Source organism: Rattus norvegicus, chromosome 10 (genome assembly GCF_021556685.1).
Source record: "Rattus norvegicus strain SHRSP/BbbUtx chromosome 10, alternate assembly SHRSP_T2T, whole genome shotgun sequence".
NCBI lineage: Eukaryota > Metazoa > Chordata > Mammalia > Rodentia > Muridae > Rattus > Rattus norvegicus.
The window spans coordinates 52,462,898-52,479,317 of record NC_141543.1 but is presented as its reverse complement, the minus strand read 5'-3'; the positions used below and the strand labels follow the sequence as shown (position 1 = coordinate 52,479,317).

General features: G+C 42.1%; 1 protein-coding gene across 22 annotated transcripts in view; it reads left to right on the top strand.

Moving 5' to 3' along the window:
• Positions 1-991: 991 nt before the first annotated feature.
• The window catches only part of Ulk2 (unc-51 like autophagy activating kinase 2), a 78,870-nt gene continuing 63,441 nt past the window's right edge, over positions 992-16,420 (top strand). For 19 of the 22 annotated variants that reach the window (XR_015630553.1, XR_015630552.1, XR_015630550.1 and 16 more), the window contains exons 1-4: positions 992-1,594; positions 2,659-2,751; positions 5,220-5,261; positions 15,855-15,887. Coding sequence is in view for 4 of the 22 variants with exons in the window: in XM_087571803.1 (XP_087427929.1) it covers positions 1,505-1,594; positions 2,659-2,751; positions 5,220-5,261; positions 15,855-15,887 (258 nt within the window). In the remaining 18 variants the exon portion in view is untranslated. 22 annotated transcript variants of the gene reach the window in all.

Genomic DNA, 16,420 nt, shown 5'->3' with positions numbered 1-16,420 from the left:
ATTCCAGTCTCAGGAGATCGACACCCCCATCTGACCTCTGCAGGCACCAGGTGCACCTGTGGTGCACATATATGGGTGCAGGCAAAACACCATACACATAAAAGTAAAATCTTTAAGGATGGGAGGAAAGGGGGTTGGGGGTTTAGCTCAGCGGTAGAGCACTTGCCTAGCAAGCACAAGGCCCTGGGTTCGGTCCCCAGCTCCGAAAAAAAAAGAAGAAAAAAAAAGGATGGGGGGGAAGGAGACACAGACAGACAGACAGACAGACAGACAGACAGACAGACAGACGGGCGGGCGGGCGGACGGACGGACGGACGGACGGACGGACGGACCGACGGGTTTCAGGGGCAGGCAATGAAATTGTGATGAGGTAATTAGATAGCAACATCCCCAAACCTGAACACACACTTAGGTGTGGGGTATGTATATTGTTTACCATGGTTTTGTAATGCTTCTTTGAGCAAAAGTTGACAAATCATTTTTCACCTGAACAATTGTAAAAGAGGAGGAAAAAAAAATCTGAGGCAAACTGGTAGTTCACTGGCGTGAAGAAGGTTGTCGATAGAAAGAAGATTCTAAGCCTCTTTTAGAAGTCTAGAGACCCCCCCAAAAGGCGCAGGTCCCAGTCACACCTATCCCTTCAGTGGGTTGTCCAGCAGCTTGCGGTCTGGATTTGAAAGGCCGCTCGCTGAGTTTTTGTCTTCTATGTCTGCACCCCCTCAGCGATTACCCCGGCCAGAGTTCAAGATCCGCCCCTTAGAGGGTGGCTTCAGGTCAGGGCGTGGCGGGCTCCAGCTAACCGCCGGCGCCGAGCCGGCCGCCGGTTCCTAAGCAGCCGTCGCCTCCCCGGCTCGCCGACTCGCTCCAGTGACTGCAGATTCGCCCCGGTGCCTGGCGCCGCGTCCCGGGGCGCGCACTCCTTTTCTCGGCGGAGGGAGCAGGACTGGGGTGCATCGTCCTACAAGACGCGCTGACGTCGCACTGGGCCGGTAGTCGGCGCGGAGCGGCCGGCGCGCGCGCGTGCGTTGGGTGCTCCCGCGAAGCAGGCAGGAGTCGCCGCCCCGGCTGTGCGGGTTCCAGGGCGGCGGCCCCTACACAGCAGCGCCGTGGGCGCAACAAGCCGAGGCAGCCGCACCTGCGGGGATGGCGCGGCCCCGGCTCTGCACCGCTGTCGGGCGCGCGGGTAGCTCCGGGTACGCCCTGTGACGGTGGCGGTGCCTTCGGCCGGGCAGCGCCCAAGTCGCTTGGCCAGAGCCCCGCGGCCGACGGCGGCCCGGGCCATGAGGAGCGGCCGGGCCCAGGCCTCGCTGACCCCGGCTCCGCGCGGCGACCCGTCCCGTTTCCGCTCCGGCCTCTCGGCATGAGTGTCCGTCCGGGCCCGGGGCCGTGGCTGCCCCCATCCCGCCGCCCGCGGGCGCGCTTGGGGCCCTCGGGCCGGCGGTGCTGATCTCCGCTCTCCGCCACGCCTGCCCACCCGAGCGCTCTATGTCCCGGGGGCGCGGCCATGGAGGTGGTGGGCGACTTCGAGTACAGCAAGCGGGACCTCGTGGGACACGGGGCCTTCGCTGTGGTCTTCCGGGGGCGGCACCGCCAGGTGAGCGCCGCCCGCCTGCTTGTCTGGTGCGAAGCCGGGGAGCCGGCGCCCTGGTTCGGGCCTCTGGGTTGGGCTCCCCGGGCCGGCCTGCCTTTGTGCTTGCTGTCACTGTCGCAGGGTTTGTTTTGGAGGCCAGAGCCGCTAGGCTGAGCTCCACCTACCGACGGGCGCAGAGCCACTTATGTTCTTCCCTGACAGTGTGTGCTGGGTAACCGAAGTGCTTCTCCGGGAAGCCACTGGTCCCGAAGCGACTAAGACCCCAGTGCTTGCACAGTATAATGTGCTTGTCCGGGTTGCGGGTTGCTGGACCTTTGTCCCTTCTCCCCCACACTGGGCTTTCCGGAGCTTGTCACCTTTACGGTAGATAATTGCACACCCAGCGGAAAACGGGCGCGTTTCCCGTTAGTCTGAAGCTTTCTCAGACTAGGAGGTATCTCGTTCCTCTGTGTCTGGGGGTGCCCTGTCGTATCCCTCCCCCTTTTGAGTTAGACCAACGCTAAGTGAGAAAGATAGTTAGACTCTAATAATAACAACATAGAAGCAAGTTCAAGCCTCAAAAAATATTTTCAAGCCACTGTTTCGCAAATAGGTCACACTAGGTTATAGAATCTAAAGAATTTGAGAAAGCACATTGAAACTGGAAATAAAAAAAAAAGCTTTGGTTGTTCTGTTTGTTTCTAGAGGACCAATTAAAAAGGAACTATTTCTTATTCATTATGAAATAACTTAAAATCCAGGAAAAAAATAAAAGCAGTGTAATCCAGTTCATTGAACTCTATCACTTCCCAAGTTTATTTCTCCATAAGTCTTATGCGACCGTAAACTTTTTTTCAACTGACCCTATCTGGTCTTTGTACTTACTACTTTTAGTGGCTGTGCAGTAGGACATTGCTTTGTACTGTGTGGTTTATGAAATCATTTTTTAGTTTGAGATTTGAGGTCTTTGTCATGTTTTCCCAGTACCATATATACATTGATTTGCTAAAAATATATTTAATAAGTTTTGTTGTTGTTGAGTTGTTTCTGTCATGATTTTCAGGCATAACACTGTTTTTCCGTTTTAGAAAACTGATTGGGAGGTGGCTATTAAAAGTATTAATAAAAAGAACTTGTCAAAGTCACAAATTCTGCTTGGAAAGGAAATAAAAATCTTAAAGGTATGCTATTTTAGAATACTATCATATTCCGAGTTAAAAGTTACCCTGAGTCAAAAGAGCATGTTGTAACATCCTTTGAAGTTTGGTAGCTGAATTAAAGTTTGGTAATTTTTAGTTGCTGTTCATTTTTGCTTGCCCCATTTTTGTTTTTGTTGTTGTTTTTAATTATTCAGTATTTTGAAGCTGTCTTCAAGGAATTTTTATCTGTTTACTTTGAGATAGAGTCTTGCTATGTGACCTTAGTTGACTTGGAACTCACTGTGTAGTCCAGGCTGGCCCCAGACTCAGATTTGCCAGCCTCTGCCTCTGGAGTGCCAGGAAAGATTGTATGTATGTATGTATGTATGTATGTATGTATGTATGTATGTATCTGTGTATCTATGTATCTATGTATGTATCTATGTATGTTTTTCAAGCCTGGGTTTCTTTATATAGCCTTGGCTGTCCTGAAACTCATTCTGTAGAACAGGCTGGCCTCAAACTCCTAGGTCTACTTACCTTTGTCTCCTGAGTGCTGGGATCAAAGGTGTTTACCACCACCACCACCACTGAGCTGGAAAGATTTCTTTTCATGTATGTGTGGAAGTATGCACATGAGTCCAGTGTCCAGTGGACGCTTTTGGAACCCCTGGAGCTGGGTACAGGTGCTAGGAACTTGAGCTCTCTGCCAGAGCATCAAGTGCTCTTAGCCATTGCGCTGCCTCTGCAGCTCCTTTGAGGCTCTTTTAAAGAATGTTTGTGACTCTCGACCAAACAGAGACTCTGTGAAGACTGGTTTTTAACTTCGTCTGATTTGAGCTGTTGTTGGAATGCCAGGCAGATTTAGTCGGTATGTTGTTCTTTCTGCCGATGTCCGTTATCATACACCTGTACCAGTAAGTTTTTGGGGAGCAACAAGAGAAATTGGTCCCCCCCCGCCTCCCTTATAAATAGAAGGGAGTTTTATTTATTTATTTTGCTTTTTTGAGACAGGGTTTCTCTTTGTAACTGCCTGGTCTCTCCTGGAACTCTGTAGACCAGGCTGGCCTCAAACTCACAGAAATCTTCCTGCTTCCACCTCTGCCTCCATAATTGTTCAAATCAAAGGAATGTGCCACCAGTGCCCAGCTGGAAGTTATTTTTTAGTATTATTTACTTTGGATTTATTTATTTTATTGCTTTATGTGTATAAGTGTTTCTACCTGCATGTATGTATGTATGTGCTGGTGCCCAGGGAGACCAGAAGACATTTGTTGGACTAGAGTACAGACAGTTGTGAGCTGCCACGTTTTCTCTGGCAATAGAAGCCAAGTCCTCTGTAAGAGGAGCAAGTACCCTTAACTGCTGAGCTACGTCACTAGCTCCAGAAGAAAGTTCATTTTTAGATCAGTTCACACCCTGTAGCATCGTCAAGATGAGATGCTTTCAAGAGGAAAACAAAAGAACCTGTGGTCAAATAAATTTGGTAGACTTTGTCTACTGAACATTTGAATAGTTACAAACATTCGGCTCACTAAAGAAAGGGACATTTCTACTGGTTTTTGTTTACTTAACCCAGTGTTTCCCATACTGATTTTTTTTCACAGAAACATCATCTAACAGCTGCTTTCCTCAAAAGTATTTTTGTGGAGGATTTTTGGTAAGAATTACAGTACTTGGGATTGGAGGAAAGGTACACCAGTTAAGATCACAAGAATTCTTTGAGCTATGAATTATGTTTCAGGCAGAAAAAGGTTTCTAAAAGCAAACATTGAAGACTAGTAGATAGTCTGCAACCATATTAATTATGGCATTTGTTTGACAAACAACAATTCTCATTAGGAGTAGCCGCTTTTTCAGAGGCCTAGTTCAATTGCCAGCATCCACATGGCAGCTCACAGCTAGCTGTTCATAGCTTCAGTTCCAGGAGCACTGACACCCTCTTCTGGTCTCTGCACCCACATGGTAGACAAGATAAAACATTTAAAAAAAAGAACTGTGGGGGCTGGAGAGATGGCTCAGTGGTTAAGAGCACTGAATGCTCTTCCAGAGGTCTTGAGTTTAAATCCCAGCAACCACATGGTGGCTCACAACCATCTGTAATGAGATCTGATGCCCTTTTCTGGTGTGTCTGAAGACAGCTACAGTGTACTTTCTTTTTTCTTTCTTTCTTTTTTTTTTTCCGGAGCTGGGGACCGAACTCAGGGCCTTGCGCATGCTAGGCAAGCGCTCTACCACTGAGCTAAATCCCCAACCCCTACAGTGTACTTAATAAATAAATAAATCTTAAAAAAAAAAAAAAGAACTGTGGTAAAAAATATTTAGGTCTCAGGTAAAGTCTGATCAGACACATTTATTTTTGTTCTGTTAGACTGACTTTTCTAAGCCATTAGTAAAGGTGTCATGTGCTACAGGTAGTATATGTGTGTATAGAAGTGAGTTTTATTTGTGTAGTAGAATATATTATCAGATTATATAATAATGTTTTAAATTCTTTATTTCCTTACCAGGAACTTCAGCATGAAAATATCGTAGCACTCTATGATGTTCAGGTACTTTATTTTGGATTTTCTTTTAAAGTTAAAATTTTAAAAAAGTTCCTTTCATGTGGATTTAAGTGAATTTTAATGGAAATTTGAAGCTCTCTTAATTCATGTGGAAAAGACGTACAGTTTGAATTACATTAAATTTTTTTTTAATCTTTAAAATTGCATCTATTTGGGCTGGAGAGATGGCTCAGTGGTTAGGAGCACTGACTGAGTTGCACAACTAAATGTATTAACAGTTGCAAATACACTGGGGTGGGTTTGCTTTATACTTACAGTTTACATCAAATCTAACATTTCTTTAGTGAATGTAAAGACTGTTGTAGTCCACTTAAAATTAGGTAAAGGCCTTTTTTTTCCTTATAAAAGCAGCATTTGTAAATCATAGAAGTAGAAGAAAATAAAGTTAATGAAAACAAGGATGCTGTACACATTTACTGTGTGTGTATACAGTGTTTGTGTTTGTGCAGTGATTGGCATAAAACATGCTTGAACTGTGTTTTATTTAGATAGGGAATCTGGATTCTAAGGTCAGTTTTTTTGTTTGCTGTTTTGAGGTGGAGTTTAAAGTCATCTGAGGCAAACTTTGTAGTCAGAATCATTTTTGGGAGTCTTCTCAAGAGATCTACTTTGGAGAGAAGTGGAGCTCTCTGATGTATAGTTAGTTTGCATCTCCAGGCTCTATGGCGCTTTCTGAAAGGTCCTGGTTTACATGCTAGAGCCTGCATGGCTAATGTGTTGGGTGTGAGCACAGGGACAGAACAGCTTGTTCTTAACATGCCGACTCCAGGGGAGACTGGTGCATATGGTCTGCCTTTCTGTCTCCTGTCTTACTTCATCTGGACAGTTGAATTCCATTACAGTAAACAGATGATTGGTTGATTCTGTTTTGTTTCTGGTGAAAACTTTTCTGTCTGTTTTTTAAATTATTGAGATGCATTTGTTGTGCAAGCCCTTTGAGTGGCTGCCATATGCAGTCATTATCCTGAACACAGCAATAAAAGGATGGGTAAGCTCTTGGCCTGCTGTGCTTAGCCTTAGTGGGTGATACAGAGTGGACCGGACCCTTGCTCATCTGTCACATCACAGGACAGGACAGACAACTAAACCTGGGCATCAGAGGTTTGCATTTTCCTTTTATACACAGTAATACATCCTTTCTGAAGATGTCTTTGACTTTGGGACTCGGAATGTCTAGCTCAAACACCATGAACAGTGTTAGAGACTTTGATTATAGAATATGACTGTTCTCCCCTCCACCCCCCAAAAATCAGTAATGTAAACTCACATGCACAAAAAATATAAATATCAGCATGACTAGATATAATTCACCTCTTCATTTGTGAAACTCAAAGCAACATAAAAAGAAAGAGCAAAAAATTTTCTCAAGTTAAACTAAATTCATATCACCATCTCTAACTGAAATGTCCCTTCTCCTCGAGCTTTTCGTGTAGCTTGTATCCTGTGGATAGAGGGCACTGGGTGGCGCAGGTTGGTGCCCAGTACAAAAACTGGTAAATGAAATTGACTCCTCGTCTAGCATGCTTAGAGGGTTAGAACATCCTGACAAGCAAGAACAAATTTACTTTTACTTAGATGTTTTTTCTCAGAAAGGAAAAACATTTTTAGTACAGGTTTTGTTTGTGGAATGAGCTATCATCAGAAGAAATATAAACAAAATCAAAGTCTTCAATCTGTGAATTCTAGGTGGCTGCATGAAGGGCTTTATTATCCATTTGTACTCCCAGAACTAAGGTATAAAATAAACAAGTATAACCTTTGGCTACCAAGTAGCCAGTCTCGGCCTGATAGTGTAGATTTACTTCTTTGATTCTGTCTGTCCATGAGGGAATAGTATGTTTAGAGACTAATAAGCTCCATTGTGTAGACAGGAGGGCCACTTCTACTGACCTTCATGTTTGGAGAGCTGTGTGAAGTTATAAGCTATGTATAAGCTGTTTCTGTTTAAAATATTTTTATATTTTTATTTTGTATGTGAGAGTTGTGGTGGGCCTATGGTGGTCAAATGACAACCTTCAGGAATTGGTTCACTTCTGCCACCTTGTGGATCTCAGGAATTGAACTCAGGTTGTCAGGCTCAGTGACAGGCACCTTCACCCACTGAGGTGTCATTGGCCTGAGTATGTTTTTATAGCGCCCACATTTTCCTTTCTTCATTCGTTTGCTTACATTCTGTCCTTTCCTTACCCCTTGTGAGGGCACTCAAACATATGTTGAGTACATATGATCTGCCCTGTCCTACGCTCACAACTTGTGACGGTGTTGTAGTGTAGAGGACACTTAGAGGAAACATATTTCCCTGTAATTATTATGTTCAAACCATCAACATTGTCAGAGTAACAAATTAGAAAAGAAATGACTGTTCTCAGATATAAACATTGTTTGGTGTATTTCTTTTAGAAATTTATAAATAAAACAGGTTAACCCTTAGTTTTTATACCTTTAACTGTGAGAAATAATTTATTAACAGTTTTTGTACAGAAAGACAATGTGTGTTTATCAAGTGCCTTCCCTCCCCATCTCTGTATATCTCTGTCTGTCTCTTCTCCAAGGTCCCTTCATCAGATAGGCAAGGCCAGTTCCCTTGGTAGCGAGCCCTGCCTGCTGTTCTTTCTTGCTGTACTGAGATTGTAAGTGTGTGATGTGTGGATCTGGGCTTGAATTCAGGTCCTAGAACCCGTAAGACTCAGATTTTTTTGAGTCTTACTATGTTGCTCTGGAACTCACTATGTATACCATGCTCTGCCTCTGCAGGCACGTTTTGTGACTTTTGAAAAGATGCAGAGAGAGTGACTAACGTGGGGAAAACCAGGGCAGCACGCGTAAGGGATGGTGATAAAGGGATGTCAAGGAGCATTACAGGCATTGATCTGAACAGAGCACAGTTGTTACAATTAATTGAACTGTATGGTTAAATAAGACTGTTAATGTATAGAAAGTATGTGTATTAAATGAAGAAGAGGGTGGTTGGCATTTATAGTGTCAAAAATACTTATAATACAAAAGTAAATTTCTATTTACGAAGCCACCCAGACTATGATCTGCTGTTACAGTAGCCAGGAATAACCTGAGAGCCCTGAATATAAGAAACCTAGACTAGAGTATTGTTTCTACAGCAAGCTCATTGAAGATCTGGTCCATGTGAACACAGTTACCCTCTTCACAATAACGGGCAGGATTGTACCCTACAGGATACGCAGAGATCGTCCAGTGCCAGGTATCCCTAAGGAAAATAGCACTAAAGATTATAGAAATGACATTATTTTTCTTCTTTCCTGTGATAGTCTATAGAAGTTGCCTGCAGGTTAGAGAATGAATTAAGAAATGTGGCAGAGGGGCTGGGGATTTAGCTCAGTGGTAGAGTGCTTACCTAGGAAGCGCAAGGCCCTGGGTTCAGTCCCCAGCTCCGAAAAAAAAGAACCAAAAAAAAAAAAAAAGAAATGTGGCAGAGCCAGATGTGGTGGTAAACATCTTTAATTGCAATACTAGACACAGAGGCAAGTGGATCTCTAGGTGTTTGAGACCACATAGTAGGATTCAGGACAGCCATTGCCGCGCAGAGTGACCCTGTCTCAATACAAACAAATGTTACAGAGGAACTGGAAGTTTTTCTTTTAATCTTTGTTAGTAAATTGCTTTCTGCTGCTTCTGTATCTTGCTGTTGTTTTCTCCATTTCTGTCTGAGTTATGTAAATTCTGCTACAGAGAACCACTTGGTCCTGCTGTCTAACTTGTAAAGAACTCATTTTTTTTTGTTTTTTTGTTTGCTTTCAAGAAAGCTTTATTTACCACATACATTTTAAGAATGCACTGGGGGCTGGGGATTTAGCTCAGTGGTAGAGCGCTTACCTAGGAAGCGCAAGGCCCTGGGTTCGGTCCCCAGCTCCGAAAAAAAAGAACCAAAAAAAAAAAAAAAAAAAAAAAGAATGCACTGTATGTAAATGAAGCGAGATCTAAAAAGCTTTTCAAATATGAAGCTAAAAACTAAACTAGTAGCATGTCTAAAACCCAAACTCTAAAATGTTTAAAAACATTTATATTAGTTTATTCTTATTCCTAAAAAAAAAAAAAGTTCACATTTCAAGTTATAAACTTACCTCAGTAGTGTACGTGTGAAATGGTTGAGAAACAAGAGGAACAGGTAAGATCACAGACAGCAGGGCCACTGGTGCTTAACTGGCTGCCACCAACACCTGTTGTTAAGGTAGTTGCCATGTTAAGTTAGTGCATATTTTTTCCTTTTACTATTACTAGTATTGTTTTTGAAAATATTTTTTTCCAGGCACTTGAAAAATACAGTAAGAACATGGGGTCAGCGTTCCATCTGAAGACTTCCATGTCAGTCGGTGGTGGCAGGAAGGAAAGCACTTTTTTCCTCACACAAGTCAAGGGATGAGAACCTGATGCCTTTAATGAGGTCCCTCATCCCCATGGGCCCGAGTGGGTGCAGCTTCTGAGTGAGCCCTCAGAACACCATACAGCTGCTGCTTTATGCCACGCAACAGGATGGAGGGATGCTCAAAGGCCTTAGCAGGCACTAGATAATTTTACAGAATAGTTAAATAAATATTTCTTATATATAAAAATCCATCCCATCAAGATAAGAGGAAGACATTTGGGAATCTCTTAATTTAAAAACAGAAAATTATTTGCTAAGGGCATGATCCTACTATTAATCCAGAAATAAGAGTTAAGCCTATTAGCAAAACTCTGGAGGGAAGAAAAATCTGATGGACTCTGTTATGCCATAAAATACAACCATGCCTCTGTTACCTTATCGCTTACTTCACATCCTGGACCGAGCCTTTTAAAAAGATGCAAGTTGGGTTGGGGATTTAGCTCAGTGGTAGAGCGCTTGCCTAGCAAGCGGAAGGCCCTGGGTTCGGTCCCCAGCTCCGAAAAAAAGAAAAAAGAAAAAAAAAAAGATGCAAGTTGATGTAATTCATAAAAGAGATGACGATATTATCATTTCACTGTATTTTACATTTACTGCCAAATAAAAGCCTTAAAACAGGCACAAAACCCTAACCCTGCCTCTGTGCATTTACTCCCCCCCCCCAAAAAAGCAACACTTTTAATAACATTGAAATAAAATGGCTGCATTTCGCATTACACTACAGGCCACAAGCTTTGGCAACACAGGTGTACGAGCAAGCATCAGAAGTTATTTACAAACTCCCTTAACTCCTACAGGTTCTCCTCTTGGATGGATATGCCCCCTGTTCGCCTACCAAATGCAGGGCGACCGAGAGAAACCCTGTTAAACACACACAGTGCTTCTAACATCCCTGATGACAACAGGCATCCTCTAGGAAACGCAGAAAGGCAGCGAGAAGCTAGACTTCCTGTTGACAAATCTTGAAGGTCTTGTCTATAGTCACATACATTCTTGGTCTCTAAAAACTCAGACTTCAAAAAAAAGCCAAGAACTCATTTTTTAAAAAATTAAATAATACATCTTTAGTGTAAAAACAATTCAAGCTGTCTAATAATATAAGGCAAAACAAGATAGTTTGTTCTTGTATCATTTACTTGTTGAAGAAACCTCTGGTGTATCTTATGTCTAGTTTTCTGTCTTATATTTATTTTACTTTGTGTGTAGACTTGCTTGCATTGCGTGTATGTGCACCACATGTGTGCCTGGTGATGGTGGTCAGAAGGTATCAGATCCCTTGGAACTGGAATCATAGGTATTTGTAAACCTCCATGTGTGTGCTGGGAACCAAACCCAGATCTTCTGCCAGAGCAGGAAGTGCTCTTAATCACTGAGCCATCCCTTCAGTCCCTGCTTTTTCCTTTTTAGTACATGTGTGCTCGTATACACACACTCGGCTTTCCTTAAAAACAATGGAGGTCCAGCCAAGGGCTTTGCATATGCTAGGACAAACTACGTCTCTAGGCTAGCTCTCTCTTCCTTCTCTTCCTCTCTTTCTTCCTCCTCCTCTTCCTTTTTCTTGTCTTCCTTTTCCTTTTCTTCCTCCTCTTCTTTTTTTAATTGACTCTATATTGAAACTATCTTTCCAAATCAGGATTACTTCATTAATTGTATATTATTTTCACCAAAACACTTCCCTTAGAGCCTCAAAGAAATGGAAAAGAAGACGTCTTGTAGTTTCTTTACCACATTGAAGTAGGTCTTACAGAGGCCTTCTTTAAGATGTCTGTCTGGTTGTTATGGGAAACACAGATCTTTAGCAGATACTGCCAGGGAATTGCTTCACACTCCTCCCAGCAGGTGTTTAAAGGTTCACTTGCTCCACATTCTTGCTAATTTTAGTTATTCTGGTGATTGTATTCAGTTAGCATTTTTAATTTTTTTTTCGAGACAGAGGCTTACATAGTCCAGGCTGGCTGCAGTCTCACTGTGTAGCTCAGGATGGCTTGGGACTGATTTCCTGCCTCTGCCTCTCAATTACCAGGGATTACACAGTGCACATCTTTGCCTACTTTCTAGTTACTTTTTTGCTTTTGTTTTTTTTGTTTTTGTTTTATTTATTTTTTAAAAAAGATTTATTTATTTTATTTGAGTACACTGTCACTCTCTTCAGACACACCAGAAGAGGGCATCCGATCCCATTACAGATGGTTGTGAGCTACCGTGTGGGTGCTGGGAGTTGAACTCAGGACCTCTAGAAAAGCAGTCAGTGCTCTTAACCGCTGAGCCATCTCTCCAGCCTTCTGGTTATGATTTTAATTAGTATTTTTCTATTGACTTTTGGTTCGAATATGATTTTAAATTTACTAAACAATTAAATATCTTTTTGAAATTTCCATGGAAGTTTCTTGCTTATACATTGGATTGTCTTTTTATTGTTTGTTAGAAGTCTTTTATTGGCATTACTTTTAGAGTGTCCATGTGTATGCACGTATGTGTGTGCCTTAGGGAGCCAGAACAGGACAAAGGATTCCATGGAGCTGGACTCACAGGTGGTTGTGAGCTGCCTGGCTTGGGTGTTGGGAACCAAACTCATGTTTCCTGTTAGAGGAGAAAGCACTTGTGATTGCTGAAACATGTTTTCCAGCTCTGTAAATAATTTATCTTAACCCTTTTGCCTTCTTTATGTTTATTTGTTTAGTGTGTGCATGTGCACGTGTGTCCATACATATGAAGAGGCCAGAGAACCACTTAAGATGTTATCCTCAGGAATGTCTTCATGCTTTGAGACAGTTTCTGTTGGCGTTCACAAATTAGGCCAGAGCCATTTGCAAGTAAACTTTTATAGCAAGCTCCTTTACCCTCTGAGCCATTTGCTGACCTCAGAAAATTTATTTCCTCTACATTTGATTTTTCTTACTTGCTAAATGTGTTTTCCACATCCTTCCTCATTTGTCAAGAGAGGACGGCTGCTGAGGAAGCAGGCGTGTGCCAAATGTTCCACGGTGGGATCTGTTGTTCAGTCTCATTCCTTAGCAAAGAAAAAATGGCATCACCACTTTAGGATAGGTCTATAGACCTTGGGATAAAAGAATTGAAGAATTGGGCATAATGTGGTGTTCATTCCCCCTGGCTGGGATTAAGGATGTGTACCACCACCACCAGGCTTCCATTCTTTTTGTCTGGTTCTCTTGAGAAATCAGGGAAGCACATTACCCTAAGTCACTGACTTTCTTTTAGATATAACTTCACCCTCAGGTCTAGCATTGCAGTGAGTGCCCGGTGGTGATGGTGGCGGCCCCCTTGATACTCACTGCTGGGGGGCCAAGGGAACAACTGGAAAGGGGCTACTTGACTTCCTGTCCTGATGTACCAGCTTCTATTTCTGCTGTGGGTGAGCTGAGACTTAAAGTTAGTAGTGAGTTACTGTAATGGTGAACAAAGAGAGGCTATAAATGCACAGTGGAATTGAGGAGGATCTTATCTGTGGTGCTGGAGATTGAACAAGGGGCTCATGTATGCATGCCAGCAAGCACTTCGTGAATGATGTACTCCTATGCCAAAGTTTGTATTATTAAGCTGAGCAGTCAAAATTGTTTGTAGAATGGTGTTAAGTTTTTCAGATTCTTAACTAACTTCTTTAGGTCTCTGTTGTAGCTGCAGTGTGGACAGTGTAAAGTCGCTTTCTGACTAGAGCTGGTCACTCCCTTTCAGATGCCCTCTTTTGTTTTCCCATGACTGCTTTGTCTTTGAATTTTGGATCTTGATGAGGTTAATTGCTGCCTGTGAAGTGTTGTGTTTTGAGTCATTTCAGCACTGGCTATGTTAAGCCATAGGGCCAGGTCAAAATTAGCATTGCCATTATTTTAAATGTAATAAAAAATAGCCATATATTTAGTCTCTGAATTAGTAACCAAGCAGACTTGAAGCTGTGTAAGTGTGACAGTTTGTAAAAATATTCAAATTAATTTTCTTAAATCTTTAAACATATTTTGTATACTGTAATAAGACATCTTGGTTTTACCAAAAATTCACTGATAATATGGTTGTCCTAAATAAGAGTTTGCTAGTGTTGCTAGGAAGAGAATAAGCCATTTTGCTACTGAACTCAAACTTTTCAGAGTGGGAGCACTTCTCTGAGGACTGAGTAAAGCCTTCTTTCTTGTTGACAAATGGTACCATCCGTTTTATTGTGGTTGGAGACAGGTCTTGCTGTGTTGATGAAGCCTTGAGCTTGTGGTGCTCCTCATGTGTCACTGGGTTTTTTTCTACTGCCTCTCGACATCCACAACACAAAGGTGGTTTATTCTGTAGTACCCTCTAAACAGATTGATAACTACCTCAGTGTCATCAAAATCAATTTTGGCTATGCAGAGCCGATGCTTAAAACATTGTCAAGAAGTTTAGAGCTGGAGGAATAGCATAGAGAGTCCTCAGACCTGGGTTCCATCCTGAGAGTGCAGTAAAATAAAAAGGACAAGACTCTTTTTGCCTGAGAATTCTAATTTTACTTTCTGATGAATTTTTCTGAGTTAAGTTTAATGATGAATGAGTGTATTTTTTATTAGCTCACCATTTTTTTAAATTGGATATTTCTTTACTTACATTTCAAATGTTATCCCCTTTCCTGATTTCCCCTCTGGACCCTCCTATGCCTTCCCTCCTCCCCCTGCATCTATGAGAGTGTTCCCCTGCCTACCCACCCACTCCCTCCCATCTCCCCACCCTGGCTTTCCCCTACACAGGGGCATTGAGCCTTCACAGGGCCAAGGACTTCTCCTCTCATCGATGCCCAATAAGGCCATCCTCTGCTACATATGCAGCTGTATCATTGGGTAATCCAAGCTTTTGGGCTAATGTCCATTTATGAGTGAGTGCATACCATATGTGGCTTTTTGTGATTGGGTTACTTCACTCAGGATATTTTCTAGTTCCATCCATTTGTTTATGAATTTCATGAAGTCGTTGTTTTTGATAGCTGCATCGTGTAGATGTACCACATTTTCTGTATCCATTCTTCTGTTGAAGGGCATCTGGGTTCTTTCCAGCTTCTGGCTATTATAAATAAGGCTGCTATGAACATAGTGGAGCTTGTGTCTTTGTTATATGTTAGAGTATCATTTGGGTATATGTCCTGGAGAGGTATAGCTGGGTCTTCAGGTAGCACAATGTCCAATTTTCTAAGGAACCTCCAGACTGATTTCCAGAGTGGTTGTACCAGTTTGCAATCCCACCAATGACAGAGGAGTGTTCCTCTTTCTCCGCATCCTCACCAGCATCTGTTGTCATCTGAGTTTTTGATCTTAGCCATTTGACTGACGTGAGGTGGAATCTCAGGGTTGTTTTGATTTGCATTTCCCTGATGACTAGCGATGTTGATTAGGTGCTTCTTGGCCATTTGATATGCCTCAGCTGAGAATTCTTTGTTTAGCTCTGTCTCCCATATTTTATTGGATTTTCTGGAGTCTAACCTCTTGAGTTCCTTGTATATATTGCATATTAGTCCTCTATCAGATGTAGGATTGGTAAAGATCTTTTCCCAATCTGTTGGTTGCCATTTTGTCCTATTGACAATGTTCATTGCCTTACAGAAGCTTTGCAATTTTATGAGGTCCCATTTGTCAATTCTTGATTTTAGAGCATAAGACATTGTTGTTCTGGTCAGGAAATTTTCCCCTGTGTCTATATGTTGGAAGCTCTTCCCCACTTTCTCTTTTATTAGTTTCAGTGTATGGAGTTTTATGTGGAGGTCCTTGATCCACTTGGATTTGAACTTCGTATAAGTTCATAAGAATGGATTCATTTGCATTCTCCTACATGCTGACCTCCAGTTGAACCAGCTCCTTTGTCAAAGATCAAGTGACCATAGGTGTGTGGGTTCATTTCTGGATCTACCTGCCTGTCTCTGTACCAACCATACAGTTTTTATCACTATTGCTCTGTAATACAGCTTGAGGTCAGGGACTGTGATTCCTCCAGTAGCTCTTTTATTGTTGAGAATTGTTTTCCTTATCCTGGGTTTTTGTTATTCCAGATGAATTTGCAAATTGCTCTTTCTAACTCTATGAAGAATTGAGTTGGAATTTTGACGTGGATTGCATTAAATCTATAGATTGCTTTTGGCAAAATAGCCATTTTTACTATATTAATCACTTTTTAACCTTAGCGTTTAGTTTTTTATGATGTTTATGCTTATTTTCTAGGAATTACCCAACTCTGTCTTTCTGGTGATGGAGGTAGGTATTCTACCAGTGTTGGCAGTAAGTATTAATGAAGTTGATTGGATGATTTAGATTCTACTTCATAAAGATTGTAACATTTAAGTGTTTTAACTAGATAACTTTATAAACAACCTTAACAGAATGGTTTAAATTCATTTTGAATCAATGTTCTTATTTTACTTTTTGTTTTTTAAAGCTAAAGTAAAGTTTTTTGGCTGGGCGTGGTGGTGCCTGCTTATAACCCCAGCAGAGGCAGGGATAGGAGATCTCTGTGCGTTTGAAGCAGCCTGATCCACATAGCAAGAGTCCTAGGACAGCCAGGGCTGTATAGTAGAGACCTTTTTGCAAAAATAAATAAATAAATAAATACATACATACATACATACATACAGTATGTTTTATTTACTTACTGTGTGTGTGCGCGTGAGAGAGAGAGAGAGAGAGAGAGAGAGAGAGAGAGAGAGAGAGAGAGAAAGAGAGAGAGAGAGAGAGAGAGAGAGAGAGAGAGAGAGGCTTTCTTTAGTTTACTTGGCTTTGGTTTTGGTTTT